Source organism: Morchella importuna (genome assembly GCF_003444635.1).
Source record: "Morchella importuna strain M04M26 chromosome Unknown Morimp01GS039, whole genome shotgun sequence".
NCBI classification, from domain to species: domain Eukaryota; kingdom Fungi; phylum Ascomycota; class Pezizomycetes; order Pezizales; family Morchellaceae; genus Morchella; species Morchella importuna.
This window is the reverse complement of record NW_025763436.1, coordinates 48,875-67,144: the sequence shown is the minus strand read 5'-3', so window position 1 is coordinate 67,144 and position 18,270 is coordinate 48,875. Positions and strand designations below refer to the sequence as shown.

The window sequence follows — 18,270 nt, the reverse complement described above, 5'->3', positions numbered from 1 at the left end:
ATGGGGTCCGTGCGTTGATAGTGATAAGGGGTATGGGTTGTTGATAGGAGTACTTGGGTGGCCAAGCGAATAGCCCGGGTGGTTGAAGGTTGGTGTTGATGGAGGGAGCGGTGATTGGGCAGATTGCACGTAAGTTGAGTAAGACGTATTTGGGCTGGCACTTGCTGAAGACATAGGAGTCGAAAAGCTACTTGGGGCATACTGCATGGAGGTGGGTACGCTAGGGAAAGGGAAAGCGGGAGATTGATGGCCAGATGGCGGTGCTGGCAAATGCGGTGGGGGAGGGGCTGCAGCTGATGAGTGGGCATCCGATGCATACCCTGTAGGTCTTCGGGGAGTCCCTAGAGGAAATGGATTCTCTTGAGCACTAATTATTCCAGATAGACTATGCCGTGTGGAATGTCTGTGTTGTGCTGACGGTGGACCTGGTGCTATTCGGCGAGGAAAACTACTACCCCCTCGGGACGCATCCCCCGAATGGGATAAATCTATAGGAGATGGCGGTAAAGACCGTTGCGTTCCATGATGGATCGTGGGCGTAGATGCCCGTGGAGATCCGAAATGTGCAAGGCTTGTTGCTCTGGAATGTTGAGCTGACCTTTGAGGCGTAGGATTCAAGATGTTGCTAACATCTAAAAGTCGAGAGGGTCGTTGCTCAGGACTAGTGACTGTCGAAGCTATCGAAGGCTCCGAGGCCTGCGATGTATATTGGGAGGTTGGGATAGCCAGGGCTGCTGGTATTGTTCCGTCTGGTGCCTGAGTATTGTAATGGTCCAGTACTCGATAATCCCTATCAGAGTCGTCCGAAGAAGTCGAAGACCTTGAAGTCGAATACGTCCGCGACATGGAGTCTTTCCTCCGGGAACTCGCAAACTGCCTAAAGACAGCACATTGACGGTTTTCCCCTTCCTCCCGACGCCCAACAAGAAAGTCCGGCGACTGTAAGAGAAGAGGGGGATGAACGAAGGGAGCCACCAACGCCAACGTTCCGACTTGTGGGTATTCCGGGTGAATAAGAGTTGACCCGAAGTCTCAGACAGACTTCGTAGTACTCGAACAGTAGGGATTCCGTGTGTGATAAAGACAATCAAGTCCTTGCTCTGTGTGTATCTATACGATGGTTTGACGTCTAGTTCCCTTTTTTTCTTTCAATCCTTATATGAGATTATTATTATTATTTCGTCTGATTCCTTTTGATAAGTCTGTTTCGTTGGGTGATGGATGTGATAATGATAAGTTTTAGGTCAAGCAATTCGTGTTTAACAAATCCCCCTGCTGCAAGGCAAACAATCCTGCATAGTTCGATCCACAGGTGGTGCTCAGGTGTGACGATGAAATGGGAATCCACCAACTCTTAAGACGGGGGTGAGTGGGTAGGTGATGGTGGTGGGTGGGTAGGTGTGGGTGGGCGGGGGAAGAAGAAGAGGGGAGCAATGTGTGGGAGGGATGATAGAGGATGGAAGGGAGGGGAAGGAAGTAAGAAGGAAGTGTGGGCGAGGATGATGAGGGTGTGTGTAAGGACGGGCGAGGGGAAGTGGATGGGCGAGGGTGAGGGTTAAGACTGAGGAGGTGGTAGCGAACTCGAAATGGTGGAGAACATGCAAAGCACTGGCGTCAGAGGCCCATCCAAAAACAAGCTGCACAGGTCACAGATGTGAGATGGCGCGGAAACGGGCCGGGCTGAAGCTAGAAACGTGGACTTGGTTCTTGCTTAGATTGTTGTGGCAGGCAAAGAAGAAGAAGGTAGGGAAGGTAGTAGTAGACCCCGACTCGCGGTGGAATAGATAGACAAAGTATAGAGAGCTACCTAAGTAGGTATTGAACTGAGTACTGTCTGACTGAACGACTGACTCTCCCAGCACAGTCCGACGCCAGGGCGCTAGGACGCGGATGGGGTCTGACGGTTTGCTGGCTGGTGCTGCTGCTGGCTGGCTGGTGCACACCTTCTTCTAACTGGGTGTGCTTCTGCGGGTGCTGGATGGAAGGTATCGAGAAATGGATGTCTGAATGTGGATATGTAGGGTATGTATGTATGAGTTGTATGGGGAATGAGATAGTACCGTCTTTTGTCATTATGGGTAAGGTACCGGGTAGGGGTGTGAATTTAACTAGTACATATGGGATAATATGTATGGAGTGGGTACTTTGTATGCTTGTAGGTATTGAGTATCGGGATTTTGGGTGGTTGGGATGCCACGCAGAGAAAAACTCGGGGCGCCAGCAACTCGCAGGGGCCCCAGATTGAGATATTGGATGGACAACAGTGGACTGAACTGGAACTACAGGATGTGAGCGTCCTACAAGGGCTGTCTGGTACACATGAACATGGTAGTGGTTATGTACTTCTCAAGCTTAGCATACCAAGCAACAGTACAGCCAGTGGTGGAGTACGTTCCAAAGAATAAAAATAAGGAAAGAAAGTTGTGCGACAACAGCTCGAATTGTATACCCTTTCCTTGTGTTCCATCTTCTTTCTCTGCTTCTTATTCTCCCCTTCTCTTCCCTCACTTCCTTCCCTTCCTTCCCCCTCGTTGTGCAGCCCGTCCCCGAATATGGTCCCAGTTTTCTCACACACACACTCACACACACACTCACACTCACACACATATTCACACACACACCATCACACCCCCCCGCACTCACTATTACCTAGTGAGACGTAGGAACAACAGGGAGTTGTGAGAGAGCAAAACCCCCCAGAGTAGTAGAGATATGACCTAGGAACATCATCGTTCTTCTGGCCGCTGTAGGCTAAAAAACAACTTCCAAAATTCGTCAACTGCCGAACTATCACTACGTCGTTGTCTGTGCTTTCCTTTTTTCTCTCCCATTCCCTTGCTAGCCCTTCCCAGCCATGTTCACTCTTTACTGGTTGGAGCTATTAGCGGCAGCCTACATACCCCAATACCACATGCTGCGTTGCGTACCTTCTAGGCAGGCAGACAAGATGTTGGACATAATGAGATAATGGTGTATGATGATGGATACAATCTCTCCGCCTATGGTGCAGCATGATGAAGGGCGTTTGACTAGGCTGGAAATTTGAAATTGAATTGCGTGACCGTGCTGGAAGATCAATATAGTCCCGACGATTGAGTACTCCGGTAAGCAGCGGAGTACAAGAGCCCTGTGGGCGAATTATGGCGTCTCCCAGGGTACAGGGGGGAATCTAATCCAACAGAATGAAGGAAATATATAGGGTAAGCGAACGGTGCACAACCGCCAACCAAAGTTTAGGAAGCTTGGGAAAAACGAAAGTGAGCCCACCCGAAAAATTAACCCAAGAAACGCCCACAAAAACAAAAGTTGTGAAACTCGACCAAACAGAGATGCCCCTTCACACAGACCATCGGCCTAAGGAACGCCAAATTGACTCGTGTGGCCGAGGGTCCAGGATCCCGGGCACTAAGATGAAGCGAAAGCAGCCGCAGGCACCATCCCGCTATACATCCCGGGTCAAAAGCCAGTATCGTGGGATGCGGCGGTGTAGTACTGGTGCACCACTAACATAACCACGCCCTACCCCCCATGCAATTGATGCTAACCATGCCAATAGGGTGGTGGGGGCTAGGGCCGTATATGGTTCTTTTTACGGGCTAATGAAATTTGCAAGAAAATAATACCGGGAAATAATTACATTCGGGAGATTTGAAGGGGCGAACCAACTGGCATCCTGCCTGGTTATATTTTTTTATGTTATTTTGTTTTGCTTTGTTTTTGTTTCCCTTCCCTCCAAAGTTTAGATGAGATGCTGGAGATTATATTAAGATAACATGAGCAGCGATGGTAAGTAGATGACGATGATGGTGTGTGATGGGTACATGTAGTACTCTAGTGGTTGCAGTGGTGAGTAGAGTAGTGCATGCACTTAGGGTACTGGTACTGGCGTTGTATTGTATTTTGTTATTTTATTGCTGCCATTGTGATTATACTGTGGTTGGTGCTGCCGTTGTTTCTGCCGGGACGTTGGGTTGGTGTGGAGAAGCCTCGTGTCTGCTCCTCGTCCAGCGAAGTCAGTCACCTGCAAAGAATACAGTTACCGCTGTCGAGTGTCTGCCTGCATGCATGTAAACTCGCTCACATGATATCAGCTTGAGCCCGCTAAGTGGTCAGAACGGCCATATGGCCCTCGCTTATTATCCTGCGGCATGCAGAAGAAACAACCACCACACAGCAGCAGTAGAGTAGTAGCAGCATCATGATCTCTTGTCCGCATCCATCCATCCGTCAGTTCATCATACACACACCATCATCACCCATCATCACCCATCACCCGTCACCACCAACCACAACCCACGCATGAGATAGAACTACCTATCTTACATTTGTACGATGGATGTCGCCAGTATGATGTATCCGATCCCCTCTGTCAGAAAATAAGATCTCTTCTCAGATGAGATACATACATACATACCTTCTGCTCACCTACCTCCTCTTCGTTCTCCTCCCCTTCTTCTACGCACCACCACCACCACCATAACCACATGTGCACACCAGCAGCAGCACCACCCACCACCCGCAGCCCACAACTCACAACACACATAACCATGTTGTACATACATGCCTCCTAGAGCCTAGAGAGAAACCGAGAAAATCTCCGACTAGGTTGCTCAGGCCGGCCATTGATCCCGCTGTCATCGTAATAGGTTTACTCAACCCCTGCTCCCTGGCGGGAAACCAAAACCACGGATAGATTAAAATCCACCACACCCCTAAGAGGTCTGAGCGACTCAACTTCTGAACATTCCCAAAAACGGAATCGCTCTCAGCCCCCCACGAGCCCCAAAAACAAGGAAACAGAATATGCCTCTAAACCCAGGCGGGAAATTCGCAAGCGTTCCAAACTTTCAGTTCTTCCACAGGCCTGTATCTCGGACGATGATCCGTTGGACTGGGTGCGGTCTCGTCGTGGGTCACTAAAAAAAAAGAACATCATAGTTGCATAAGAGTCATAGCGTAAGTAAGAGTAACTAGAGAAGGAAGAAGAGTATGTGTATCATCTGTAGGGTTGTAGGCATGTAGGCAGGCATGCAAAGTACTCTCTACCTACTCTAGAGTACTCTAGGTAGCATGTAGGCATGTAGAGTAAGGGAAGGAGGAGGTACCAAAGCTCCCAACCCACAAAGAACCTGGACACTGCATTTCCCGTGGGGAGTGCGCACGCTTCTGGAAAGTCACGAAGGACAACAGGTTCCGGAGAGCCGTTTCTGGAAGCCACGGAAAGATCGGTTTGCCTAATTTCAACGCAGATCAGAATGGGCTCAGTAACCTTTATCCGAAATGAGCTGCGTACCGTCAAGCTTGCTTCCTTCCTGCTTCTGCAACTCTCCCCAGAGAGCTTCGCTCCAACCACTGCCTTTTGCGGTGAATCAGTGGATCAGTGTGTTGGGTGTACAGAACCCGATCAAGACGAACGAACGAACGAACGGCAGTGTGTGGTGTTGTCGGGAATCGATATGTAACACTAAATACCAATTGGTCCGTCGTTGGAAACTGGACGTTGGACCATGGGAGGTTGCTGGCACGCGCATAATAGACTCCCCCGTTAAAGAAGCAACTCGTTGCGACAACGACCCCATCAACCACCAACCTCCACTCAACTTCTTGTCCACGAGATGATAAATTCCCCACTTCCCCTCCTGCGTGGTACACTTGTTGTTTTTGGAGTCTACATAGGTATTTCTATTTCGTATGATACATCTCATTTACGAACACACTAAACCATCGCTAGCGTAAAATCTTAGGAAACAAATATATCCCGGGCATACCATTTTGAAATTCCAACTCATCTATGGCTTTGCGGACAAAACAAATTTGTTTGACGGCAGCCCTGTCGTGGATGTCTTGAACCGAAATACAGCCCCATTGTCCTTACATCCTTCGGGCTTCGGGTCATCGGAGCCTACACCAGCCGACGTGATGAAAAGCTCGTCATTGTTGGGGCCCCCAAATATCGGGCAGGTTATCTTCCAAGCATCCATTTTAACCTCGGCAACCTGTTTTCCCTCTGGGGAAACGCGTATAACGCGGCTACCTTCATGGATCGCAACCCAAAGGTAACCCTCAGAGTCTACGGTGCAACCATCTGGGACGGCATCCCCATCGTCCAGAGTGAAGAAAGTACGTTTGTTCGAGATGTTTCCACTCTCAGGATCGAAGTCATAAGCCACTATACTCTTCGACGGCGAATCCGTAAAATAGAACGTTTGATCGTCAGGACTCCCTGCCAATTACTTTAGTGTCTCTTTATATTGGTGTATAATTAGGTGATCTTACAACCCATGCCATTTGGTATGCAAACATTTTCAATCATTCGGTGTAACGTCAAATCGGGATCCAGGCGAAATACACATCCTATCATTTGGACTCGATCACCATGCCGTTCGGCAGTTATTATAAGGGAATGAGATGAACCGCGGACTACCTTCTGGTTGTGGTTCTCCAGAGTGGAAACTACGCGGCAGGTTCGGAGGAGTCAGTCAAATTCGGAAACATGAGTGGGATTGTCTCATTACTCACTCGTACATAGTGCCTGCCCAGAAACGGCCTTTTGAATCAACATTTCCGTCGTTGAACCTGTTCACGTGTAATAAGTTTCCGTCCAGTTTAGAAAGACCGTTATACGTCAAACGACCGGAGATTCGAACCTCATTCTATAGCGTCAACAGTCAATAAATTTAGGTCATGAGTGTGACAGCAATCTCGCTACGTGGGGTTTTAGGAAGCGAACCTCTCAGCGGTCGTGGGATCATCGTAGACCTTCTTGATATATCGCAGTTGGCCGGTCGACTTATTGAAGATTGCAAACCCTAATTTGGCAGCAACTATATACTCTCCCTCGTGCCCTTCGATATCCGCGGTTATACTATGGAGACACCCCACATTAACAACGTCAGCGAATCTCATCCATTCGGTACATAAAAATAACTGGTATATAGTTATAGAATGTTCGATTTAATCCCCGCACATACCCGACCGAGTGTTCCAGTTTTGTCACCTTGTGAGAGTTTGGTCCTTCAGCAAGATTGACAGAGTGGATCTCCTTCTTGATAATATCGACAAAGCGTAGCTCTCCTGTAGCCTCTTCGTAGTACGGCCCTTCTCCCAGGGAACACTCGGTGTGGAGGTAGGGCTAACAAGATTCAATCAAGTTTTCCCACCATTAGAGTGTGCTCCTTTAGGCAACTAAGCAAACGAGCAACATCAGGTTACTTACCTCCGAGATTTTATAGGTTTCAATTTCCGCCATTCTGGGTATGATATGATGTTGGTATCCTCTAGTTTAGGAGGGGGGGGACTAGTATTCCAAGCAGCTGTTGATAAGGTGATGCTGTTTATTTACCAGGCGTATAGTCAAGTATCTTGGAGGAGCCGCTGATTTATAAATGAATTCAGTTAAAAGAGCTATTCGTCTTTGTTTTTTTGTACAGGCAAAATTGGGCGTGCCGTTTTGTAGGATACAATTTATCAAACTCGTTCGAGTTTCGATTCGGATGTGTGTCAACACAAACAGCGGGCAGCTCAAGGAAAAATGTAACCCCGCGTTGCGGCAAAGTGGCGCAAAGAGGAAACGCTTATTCTGGCATTTTCGGTTCCTCGGGCCGATAAACCAGGGGATTATGCTCAAGCTTCGGAGACGAGGTCAGTCATCGGATAACAGCCTTCTGAGAACTGCCTGAACTACTAGTACTGTGCCTATTATGGCCAATTATGCGCACACAACACTGTAATATTGGTAAACAATGCCTTGCGATTTCTTTTGATCGGGAAACCATGGATCTATGGAACTGGGGCCGGATTTGGAGAATAATGTCCCGAGATTAGATGAGATGTAGAGCAGAACGCAAGAGCGGAAAGAGGAACCATGAGATGTACTTGGTTCCGATAATTTGGAGAGCTAAGCACGTATGGATGGCATCCGGATCGCAATACCTACCACAAACTAGAGCTACATGCAAGATCACGAACGATCCCATACGTAACAACCGTACCTCGACATAAACACCACGGCCATCTCCTAGCTCTGTCTGCAATAATTGATTACTATGTGCAATAGGCACAAATATTGCCGGTCGATTTCACGATCGAAATAAAAGGGATGTGGCATTCGGAGAAAAAAGAAATGTTCGGCTCATAGTAATTACTCTACCTAGTTCTTGCACTGCCACTGCCATCAAACACAGTGATAATCCCCCACATTTATCTACGGACGGCTGGTAATAATAATATCTCAATTATGAAAATCGATATTAAACTCGGAGAAACCCACTTTTAAAAATATGTGGCGGATTACCTACAGTGTATCGATAGGTGTTCATACGTTGCAACGTTGTGCCTAGTACTCTGTCCACTTGCATGTCTGAGACCCTTTCTTCAGAAGTACTCTACAGCGTTGCACCCTGCACAAGCCAGTTTCTACCGATTATAAGTGGACCCTTCTCCACACTATTGCATCTACACCCTACATACAAGATAGGTAGAGTGCTGCGAGTACATACCTACACCGCACATCTTACCTGCACACCAACCCCACGTCCCAACCAGCCATTCAGGTCCGCACACAACGTTTTGTGCCTGAATGCCGAGGAGAAACTGGAGGATTCCCCTTCCCCCCCCCCCCCCCCCCATAAGTTGCCTCATTATCGGTAGCAGCGTTCAAGGATCTGGCAAAAGCTGTTGGACATCGGACCGCCCATGCCTATTCCTTATCCCTATTCCCACGCCGGTAACTGGACTGGGTAAAGGGGAAATCGATAGGTGAGGTCAACTATAAGGCAAGGCAAGTTTAAGGTTGATATGCCTTGCATGACGCACATCTGCACGGCTGGTCAAAGGGAGGGAGGGATTGTGAATTGAGTTGACAGCCCGTTGGCAAGCAAGCGAGACAGCCTTGCTGGATGGCTATGATCAGTTGCAAACGGAACGGTACACACAATACGCTTTGCTCTAGTTCTACGGCAGGCATGAAGAACCTGAACATAAAAACGCGCTAGCAGGGGTCAAAGTGGTTGTTACCAGAAAAACGATGTTCAGGTTCTTCATGCCTACCGTGAGTAGTTCTAGCTCTAGCTCTAGCTCTAATTCTAGCCAAAGCATTGTCCTCTTGAACAGTGCTCGCTCTAGTTAATGCTCCACTTACCTATCGTTTTTCTCCGCTAAAGGAATTTTTTTTTCCCTACCGCCTCCGGCGGGTATTAAAATCATTGGCCGTGGGTTGGAACGGGTTGTGTCACTTGGGCAATTATGTGGTCAGCAGCAAATATTTGATTTTTCAAGACGGATGTCGTGTGCCAGAAACAGCGTACCCGGCTGTTAGTACGCCTTCTGGGCACAGGGCCTGGGTATAAAGTTGACTAGCTAAGACCTTCGACATAAGAAGTCGTTATCAGAAGAAAGACACAACTGCGCGATGCTCACTTGCTCTATGGGTACCCGGAAGTGAAATAATAATAAAAAAGTCTTGGGCTAAGCTAGAGTATCTATCAGATCGTCAAAGCACCAAAGACGTTCCATAGTCATGATTACAGTAATACTTCCGAGACAGCACTATACTGCTGCCCGTATAGCAAGCTAAATAATGAGATCCGGCAAGAAGATGCGGGATGAAGTTAAAGCGCCAGCACTTCCAGCCAAGTAAAGTAGGCAGCAAAATAAGAAAAGAAAAAAGTAGGATGGGCCATGAGCGCACTGTGCTCAAATCTCATATCAACGATTGGGAATCAGGCAGACAGAACGAGCGAACACGCGGGGTAATAGGATCCCTGTAGAGCTCGCTCCCATAAAGGGCAACCCCCATGCCGTCCATATTGGAAAAAGAAAATAAAATTGAGCTTCAGCACGACGCCGGACAACAGAGCTCAACTCCTAGGGTACGGCTGTACCGCCTGTAGGTATGTGTTGCCGATGCGGATTCCGTGCTGTACTCTACTGTGCAATGCGGGATCTAAATACCCGTTCACGTGGATCGTTCTCGTTCAGTGATCAGATTTCTCACGGTGGTGATGCATGTAGTCCGTTGGATGCCAAGCCCGAATATTCGGTGACACAGTACATGCTTAGCCAATTCAGCTGTTCACCAAATCTCACCGCTGTTATTGTCAATGCTACCGGTAGGGCATGAATGAGATCATAGCGAGACGAGAACTTACCTGCATTACCAACAAAGGGACCTACCCCAGACCAAAACTGGAGTAGCATCATGTTGTGCGTGATGATTTTCTAGGTACGTATGTAAGTATATGTGTAAATACTATATCTATAAATCCTCCACATTATTATTCCTCTAGTTGGATGTGATAGCCCACATCGTCAACATCTCGTCACGAACTACTCCATCAATAACGTAAATGGACGTCAACCATGCCTTGCAAATTTACTTGTTACCCACTGCACACACACATCTTTTCTTGTAGATCGTGGGGAAATACGAAGTCAGGAAAAACAAAGCGTTGTTTGGGGTTCTTTTTATGTAAAATTTCTATATCCATCAAAGAAGTGACAAACAGTTGAAACTTCTGGCGAAACTCCCAGGCTTTCATCCCACGATCGTGACCCCCACTCGACAGAACGGCGAAGGGCGACTTGTCCAAAGTCTGTGTCATCCCGGATGGACCACAATGGTTTTCCCTAGAGCACGGTTCCCAGGTTCACTGTTGTGGGTCAGCAATTGAAAACCACCGCGGAGAACCCCCGGAGATTGAAAGAGTAAAGACTGAATACAACTCACCATGCACCGCTTTGGCATTTGTGTAAGCTGATAAAGCGTACTGTCCGAGTTCTCTACCAATGCCAGATTGCTTGACACCTCTATTATTCCAACGTCAGTCAGTATTATTCGCTTACAGCAACACAGTGCGACATTATGATTCAAATAAAGTGCTGATACAGGCAGGCGCAAGTTCAGCAACCCCGGGATTTGGCAATCAGTCGCTTGTAGTGCAGATGGCGCAACAAAAAGCGGCGCGGGAGTACAGTCGTCTCTGGGTCAACGACGAAACCAGTTCGATGGCGAATAGGCCAATCGAAGCCAATAAAGCGCCCCGACCCCTTTGCTTTGACTGCCTATCAGCCCAAAAAGTAGCCACTCGTCATCGAGCCGGGTTCGTCGTTGACCCAGAAACGACTGTATCCGCAGGGCGCACAGTGTGCGTCCCTTATTCTTTCTCCCCAATCCTGTGGGTATGGCTTAAATAAATTGGTTGGCTCAATTGGATGTACTGCACAACGGCAGTATCTGAAACGTAGACCAAGTTATTGAAAGACCTATGCCCGCCCTACCCAATAACAAGACTGCGTTCCATCGGAGAATGTCCCGGTATTTTGGGGAAAGGGAGAATAAATGAAATTTATAAACACATACCCAAAAGGTATAGCATAGTGACTATCGTTAGAACTATATCGTAGAAATATATTAGTAATTCGCATACAGTAACGCATGTTTCCATATAAATCACCTATTAATCCAAACCATTCCAGCATCAAGCTTTGCGGCAACCCTGTGTGCTCTTGTAATATCCTTTGTAAAGATTGATGCTCCTAGGCCATATTGCGTACCATTTGCTCTTGAAATGGCTTCTTCCTGGGTCGAGAATTTGTCAATAACGACAAAAGGACCAAAGACCTCTTCCTGATTGATTTTGTGGTGAGCTTTCACATCAGCAAAAATCGTCGGGGCCACGAAAAATCCTTTCTCTCCATGGGGTGTTCCTCCAGAAACGAGGGTAGCACCCTCGGCTTTTCCGTGCTCAATGTACTCTAAAATACGTTCATGTTGCTGCTTGGAGACTTGTGGGCCCTGGAAAGTTTTTTCGGAAAACGGATCTCCAACAACGGAGACCTTCGCTGTTTCTTTTTTGAACTTTTCGATAAACTTTGGTCGTAGTTATACGTTAGAATATAAGAACGGTGTTATATCTAGAGATGACGCATTTACCTGGCTATAAACGCTTTCGTGAACGAGAATTCGAGAGGTAGCAGTGCAAACCTGACCCATGTTATGCATGATACCGACATGTCCCCACTTCACAGCTTGTTCCAGGTCTGCATCTTCGAAAATTATCAAGGGACTCTTTCCTCCAGTCTCTAATGTACTATTCGAAAATTATGAATGTTAGTCCCAGATGACTCGATGAAGACGCTGCAGCGGCCGTGATACAGACTTTCACAAAGTATGAGCTCTATAGGGGGCATTAAGTACATACATATTCTTCAGATTTACACTAGCAGCCTTCATAATGTGCCTAGCCGTTGCCGTCGAGCCCGTAAAGGCGATTTTATCCACATCTTCGTGTCCAGCAATGGCTGCACCAGCTGTTTTACCATATCCGGTGAGAACGTTAACGACACCTGGAGGGAATCCGGCTTCTTTGACAAGTTGTGCGAGGTAAAGAGCCGAAAGTGGGGTTTGTTCTGCCGATTTAAGAACAACCGTGTTTCCACAGGCAAGTGCTGGTGCCAGTTTCCAGGCAGCCATCTTATTAAATCGGTTATTATAGGTTCTTGTATTTTAAATGAGAATTGAGAAAGATACCATCAAAGGATAATTCCAAGGGATGACTTCTTAGTTAGCGTTATTACTTCTTAGTGAAAATGAGGTGGGTCTTACTTTGTCCACTATTTGTTTTAAGCATGAGTTAGCACTCGTTTATCCGAGGTTTTGGAATTACATACCAAACCCCAACTGGTTGATGTAGAGTGTATGCAAGCTTATTTGGGCCAGTGTCGATGGTGCGTCCTTCAACTTTGTCTGCCCAACCAGCGTAATACCTTTCCGAGGTATCCCATTAGACCGAGAATTTACGAGTTCGTTCCTTGGAGGAAAGGAGACCTACTTGAATACATTCACGCTCTCCGCAAGATCCTCTGCCTTGGCAACAGTATATGGCTTTCCCATATCCCAAGTCTCTATCGTAGCTAGTTGTTCCTCGTGTTGTTGAACCAGATCTGCAAGTTTATAGAGCAGCTGTCCACGCTCTGCTGGTGATATATCACACCAGGCTGGATTTAAGAAGGCAGCACGAGCAGCCTTCACAGCGATATCTACATCTGCAGCATCTGCGGCGTAGACATCGGTAATCTCAGTTTCGTCCCTGAAAAAATTAGCGGAAGAGCAGTGAAATTATTTAAAAGATGGTGAAGATACGTTGGACTGATTGTTGTGAGAGTCTTGCCGGACTGAGACTTAACGAATTCGTTATTGATGAAAAGCCCTAGTTAAAGTCAGCAGTGATAAAGCTAGCAAAATCGAAATATATACCAAGTGGCTGGTTGAATTTCTTGCCATTGGGGGCGGTTAATTCTTTGAATAGCGGAAGTGTCATTGTTGCAACTGATATAAAAATATCTTAAAAATTTGGTGTCAATGAGAATGGAATTGGGCCTGCGTAAACTGACTGTGAGAATTAGATGCAGGTTTTCTTATAAACGTCGAAAAGCGGGGAAGCATCATCTCATTGATCAAGATTTGAGTTCAATCAATTACTAATGTCGCTATTCTTTAACGCAAGGGATCTTCCGCGGCGATCACGATAACGGAGGCGGGTATGTGAATCCTGCAAAGTACCGAGCGCGGGGTGACGTGATGCGATGCGGGAGCTTTCCCTGCTCTTTTCCCTTTACGGAAACGCTATTCTGGCGCCAAGAGTTCAAAGGAGTGATTTGTTGTGACCCCCGATGTCAACACCTTGAACGGTATATGTACATGTATATATATTGTTTGATTTGATACATAAGTAGGTAGGTGGTATATCAAAATAATATGTACATACCATGCGATTTGAGTCGAAGTTTTTTTTTATATATAACGGGGTGCTAATGTCTTTTAACCCATCAAGTAAGATTAGAGTGTCAGCGGTTAACCACATATATAGGAGGCATGATACTCTGGACTCTACAATTAAATTAACGTTGACGACAATAAGTGGCATCGCATTATATTTACACCACATCCACCTAGAGTACGTTTTGGCACTGCTTGTTGACGGTTAGTCTCGGCCACAAGTCGCCGCAAGTCATATGAACATAATAAATTTACGAAGAAATTCCTTGAGGGCCGCGAAAATTAGGTTGGCGGTGGTGATAGTTTGAACCAAGGTTTTCTTGACACATGTTGCAACGTTCCATTGCAATATTGGTCCTTCAGCATAGATTTCCCTGACCCAAGGTGCTACACTAAACCATCACTCAACAAATAAGTACTTGCATGTGTGTACACTGCTAGCCAATTAAGCTGCCATGCCAGAGCTTCATAATTGATGCATTCTTAGAATTTATATTAGCTGTTCTCTATCAGATGCACTGTACCTACTCATTTACAGCCTGTCACTTAGGATTATTGGGAATATGGCGCTGTTCGGAGTATCCGTGGCCATTTCTAGTTACGTTTAGATCCCTTCGTTCGTTTTGACCATATATAAACGCTATTGGGGGTGTTTAAGTTGTTCCAGCGACTTTTATCTCTAGCACACCTAACCCACACTCCGCGAACCTCTTTAGGCTCGAAGCCACAGTTTGTGACCTCCTTTTCAACAGATCTTTCTACTCATAGAGGGTATCCACCCCCTGTAGCAGTTAGGATTTTGAATATCAACTCGGCTATTCTATGTGAATCGCGGGCACGAACGAAGGGATATGAAGAGAATCTACATGTACATGTAGCTTTGGGGTGTGTAAACCCCCAGCATGTGTAACTACATAACTCTAGAGTCTATCCCTAACCCAGTCTAGATACAAGTATGATAGTACAATTCAGACAAGTTTGAGGGTAGCTATTCTGTAGCCCCGATGGTCTCTATAGAATGAATCCCCCCTCTAAGGATTGGAGGCTAAACCCTCATGATTGCATGATCATATGAGGCCACAGTCCAGGAGTCAAATTGAAAGCTACATGTACACCTATATGTGATCTGGGTAATGTCAGGTCTATGCATCAGAAAGGTCCGTTAAATCATAAGCAATCGTTTGCCAAGCAAAGAGTTGGGTCTAAACCAAGCTAGATTTTCCAAGATCGCTGGGAAGGGTAAGGGCAGGGAGCGAGTTGCACCCTGGGGCTATCATAGCGTCGTCTGTAGCCCTTTACTAATTCAGGGTCCTTTGAAGAATTAAGGCGGCCCGGACCGTCTAAACAGCCTAACCTAGGACACAATTCTCCACGTGAGTTTCTTTGTTGTTTTCCCTTCGTATCCTAGGATCCTATTTCTTGCGGTTTGGCCTAGTTGATTCCCCGCAAAAAGATATATTAAAGACCCCTCTTAGGATCAATCGAGTCGCTTACGTCTCGTAACTTTCCCACTTTCCAACTGAAGATCTAATACAACACAAGGCAATTGCCCGATACTTTTACATCTACGAAAATGGCTCTTGTCTCGCCCAAGAATAAATTTTTGATTTGGGGTGGTACGTATCGCATCATGAGCCCTGGATTTCTGGAACCGGAGCTGACGCGACACTAGGAAATGGATGGGTTGCTGGTCACCTCAAAATGATTCTCGAGAAACAAGGTAAAGATGTTGTTACCACCACAGTCCGTATGGAAGATCGTGAAGCTGTCTTAAAGTAGAATTTTTCCCTTGATCGGAACCTTGATAACAGAGCTGATAGTTAGTTGCTCTAGAACTCTTGATGAGCTGAAGCCGACCCATGTGCTCAATGCTGCTGGCTGCACCGGAAGACCTAATGTCGACTGGTGTGAAGATAACAAAGAAGCCACCATTCGATCCAATGTTATAGGCTCATTGAATCTTACAGACTGTTGTTACTTAAAGGGAATACATTGCACTGTTTTCGCCACGGGCTGTATATATGAATACGACGAAAAACACGAAATCGGAGGAGAAGGTTTCAGGGAGGAGGAGGAAGCAAATTTTGCCGGATCTTTTTATTCAGCGACTAAGTCCAAAGTTGAGGAGGTGGAGCTATCTTGCGCTAATGAAAGGGTGTGGGTACGTGCTAATGCGCAATTCGGTCAATTTAGATAATGAAGACATATCCAAATGTTCTGATTCTGAGGCTCCGCATGCCAGTATCGGATGATTTACACGCCCGAAATTTTGTCACAAAGATCTCTCAGTATGACAGGGTTGTGGATATTCCGAACGTGAGTTTCTAGCTACCCTCCCAAATAGCGTTTAGTTAATTCCGTCCTAGTCAAATACAATCCTTACCGACCTTCTCCCAGCATCGATCATTCTAGCAGAGAATTCAGAGTTGGGAGTATATAACTTTGTAAGTTTATGCCCCCGCTATTCAGAAAACTGGCTCTTGCTGAGGAGTTATATATTCCAGACCAATCCTGGTGCTATTTCACACAATGAAGTCCTAAGCCTTTTCAAGAAATACGTCCGCCCAGACTTTGAATGGAAGAACTTTACGATTGAGGAGCAAAGCAAAGTAATCAAAGCAGGTCGATCCAATTGTATGCTTGATACTTCAAAACTAGTGAACAAACTCAAGGAGTATGGTTATACTATTCCCGAAATCCATGACGCGTATGAACAGTGTTTCATTCGTATGGCGCAGGGCAGGGCTACCTGAGGCGGATTCTGCGTACCATCTTGGTGGATTTTCTTTTGGTTTTGGTTCCAGTTTTCCTTTCGGTCGGTTTGCTGGGAACGCCGTACAGCGAATGGACCCTCCCGGGGAAATGGCTCCTTCTTCGATTAACCACAACAAAGGATGATCATATGATTGTTTATATTTGCACATATGGGTTTCAACTATATTTGGGTTATAATTATGTTATCAAGAATTTATATGTTAGAAAGCGAGTGGTTTAAGCCCATAGCACCACCTAAGCACGAAGAGGAACGAGAGGAGCAAATTAGCTTCGGAAATAGTAGGGCTAAGTTTCATGGTGGATGCTTGGCGACATTGATTTGAGTCATCTTTATTCTGATATTATGAGGCCTAGGTAAGGGAAAGATGAATCAGCCTTGGATGCTGAAAGACCGAAATTACACAAGATAAATTAACTAGGGGAGTTACACATAAGTGCTTATCTGCGCCCATAGGTATCGTTCCCGCTAGAGTAATTATAAGACAGTTGATAAAAAAATTAAATTCGCATGATATGAGTAGAATTACATATGTAGCAGTACAAAAATCCTCAGGGCTTTGTGGTTTCTTATGCTAGACAGAGCTAGATCAGGGGATATCTGGCACTGAGGATTTACCAGCTTAATAGGCATAAGTAACTACGAGTTCATCTCAAATTTTCTATGCTTACTGGTCGTGATCGAAGGCGTCTAGTAGTGCTTGTAATGCGCCCCCCCCCCAAAAAAAAATAATCCTAGTCTGGGGACCTATGACTCGTATGTAGAGTAGCTCAGGGCTTGGCATATATATAGGGTTAGGGGCTAAGTCACAAATCAATGATTATCGGTGACGTTGTGGACCTAACAGGTTGTGATTATCGGGGAAGACGAATCCAGCAGATAGAATGTACTGCGCCGGTCAGTGAGGTCTGTATAGGCAAAACTCGCTGACACTTTTTCTCTTTGTACTTTCAGTCGCTGACCGGCGACACTTCCGTATTGATGGGATTTTGGCGCTGACAAAATTAAAATGGAGTTCTGTATAGGAAGATATACCTGTAGGAATCAATACATCCAGCTCTCTGCCGGCTTTAGGAGAAGCGGAAAAATACGGTCCCAAACTTTCTTATTTCGAACCAGATTCTTGCAAAGAAGGGTAGATTCTTCTCACAGGAACTGACCAACGCCCACTCTGTATAGAAATTTTTTCCCTACCAACACTGACAAAAAAATACTCTTTGTATTGTACTCCCACCGACACTGGCAAATGGCCTTTTTTCGTATTGGATAAGCAGTCACTGACCGCTGACATCCAGACCTCACTGACCGGCGCAGTACATGTATTTACCTTTCTTTTTCTTTCTTTTTCTTTTTTTTGGGGGGGTTATGTTACTCGGTAATAAACCTAACCCTTATTCCGTGAACCTTTTGCTGTAAAGTCACCTTCTGTGACCCCTCCTTGTAGCTAGATTTTTTGCGGGCCTAATATGTCTCCGATTTTGCTCTGACGAACGAAGGGATGTACTGGCAAAGACGCAAAGTCCTCGGGTCACGTGTACGCTATTTTCTGGCATCATGGTGGGAGGACTAAAGTTGAGAATCACGGGACCCGGAGACTTTGCGTCTTTGCTAGTACATACATACATGTAATTCCATTAGCCTTTATAGTCTACATTGTAACATTGTAACATTCGGTGCGGTGTATGCGTGTATTCAGAGCCTTACCAGTTCGTTGGCACCT

At 46.1% G+C, this 18,270-nt stretch overlaps 6 protein-coding genes across 6 annotated transcripts; 2 read left to right on the top strand and 4 right to left on the bottom strand.

Annotated features, from left to right (window-relative positions):
• Positions 1-98: 98 nt before the first annotated feature.
• Positions 99-895, top strand: LAJ45_09789 (uncharacterized protein; the record flags this gene model as incomplete). Its single annotated transcript, XM_046119328.1, has 3 exons — positions 562-587; positions 640-737; positions 798-895. 3 exons carry the CDS (start codon positions 562-564, stop codon positions 893-895), a joined length of 222 nt encoding a protein of 73 aa, XP_045967403.1.
• A 1,943-nt stretch (positions 896-2,838) lies between these two features.
• Positions 2,839-3,450, bottom strand: LAJ45_09788 (uncharacterized protein; the record flags this gene model as incomplete). Its single annotated transcript, XM_046119327.1, has 4 exons — positions 2,859-2,868; positions 2,928-3,169; positions 3,268-3,354; positions 3,436-3,450. 4 exons carry the CDS (start codon positions 3,448-3,450, stop codon positions 2,859-2,861), a joined length of 354 nt encoding a protein of 117 aa, XP_045967402.1.
• A 1,359-nt stretch (positions 3,451-4,809) lies between these two features.
• On the bottom strand, positions 4,810-5,509 carry LAJ45_09787 (uncharacterized protein; the record flags this gene model as incomplete). The annotated part of the gene is made up of 4 exons (XM_046119326.1): positions 4,810-4,916; positions 5,106-5,234; positions 5,294-5,356; positions 5,473-5,509. The coding sequence occupies 4 exons, from the start codon at positions 5,507-5,509 to the stop codon at positions 4,810-4,812; spliced, it is 336 nt and encodes a 111-aa protein (XP_045967401.1).
• A 280-nt stretch (positions 5,510-5,789) lies between these two features.
• On the bottom strand, positions 5,790-7,249 carry LAJ45_09786 (uncharacterized protein; the record flags this gene model as incomplete). Its single annotated transcript, XM_046119325.1, has 8 exons — positions 5,790-6,223; positions 6,277-6,354; positions 6,425-6,453; positions 6,520-6,576; positions 6,648-6,653; positions 6,731-6,865; positions 6,972-7,132; positions 7,217-7,249. The coding sequence occupies 8 exons, from the start codon at positions 7,247-7,249 to the stop codon at positions 5,790-5,792; spliced, it is 933 nt and encodes a 310-aa protein (XP_045967400.1).
• A 3,377-nt stretch (positions 7,250-10,626) lies between these two features.
• On the bottom strand, positions 10,627-13,447 carry LAJ45_09785 (uncharacterized protein; the record flags this gene model as incomplete). Its single annotated transcript, XM_046119324.1, has 13 exons — positions 10,627-10,649; positions 10,727-10,806; positions 11,360-11,392; positions 11,454-11,869; positions 11,933-12,089; positions 12,201-12,472; positions 12,530-12,555; positions 12,605-12,612; positions 12,670-12,765; positions 12,831-13,088; positions 13,142-13,208; positions 13,256-13,327; positions 13,393-13,447. The coding sequence occupies 13 exons, from the start codon at positions 13,445-13,447 to the stop codon at positions 10,627-10,629; spliced, it is 1,563 nt and encodes a 520-aa protein (XP_045967399.1).
• A 1,903-nt stretch (positions 13,448-15,350) lies between these two features.
• On the top strand, positions 15,351-16,530 carry LAJ45_09784 (uncharacterized protein; the record flags this gene model as incomplete). The annotated part of the gene is made up of 6 exons (XM_046119323.1): positions 15,351-15,393; positions 15,450-15,552; positions 15,611-15,905; positions 15,971-16,093; positions 16,144-16,221; positions 16,282-16,530. 6 exons carry the CDS (start codon positions 15,351-15,353, stop codon positions 16,528-16,530), a joined length of 891 nt encoding a protein of 296 aa, XP_045967398.1.
• Positions 16,531-18,270: the final 1,740 nt, after the last annotated feature.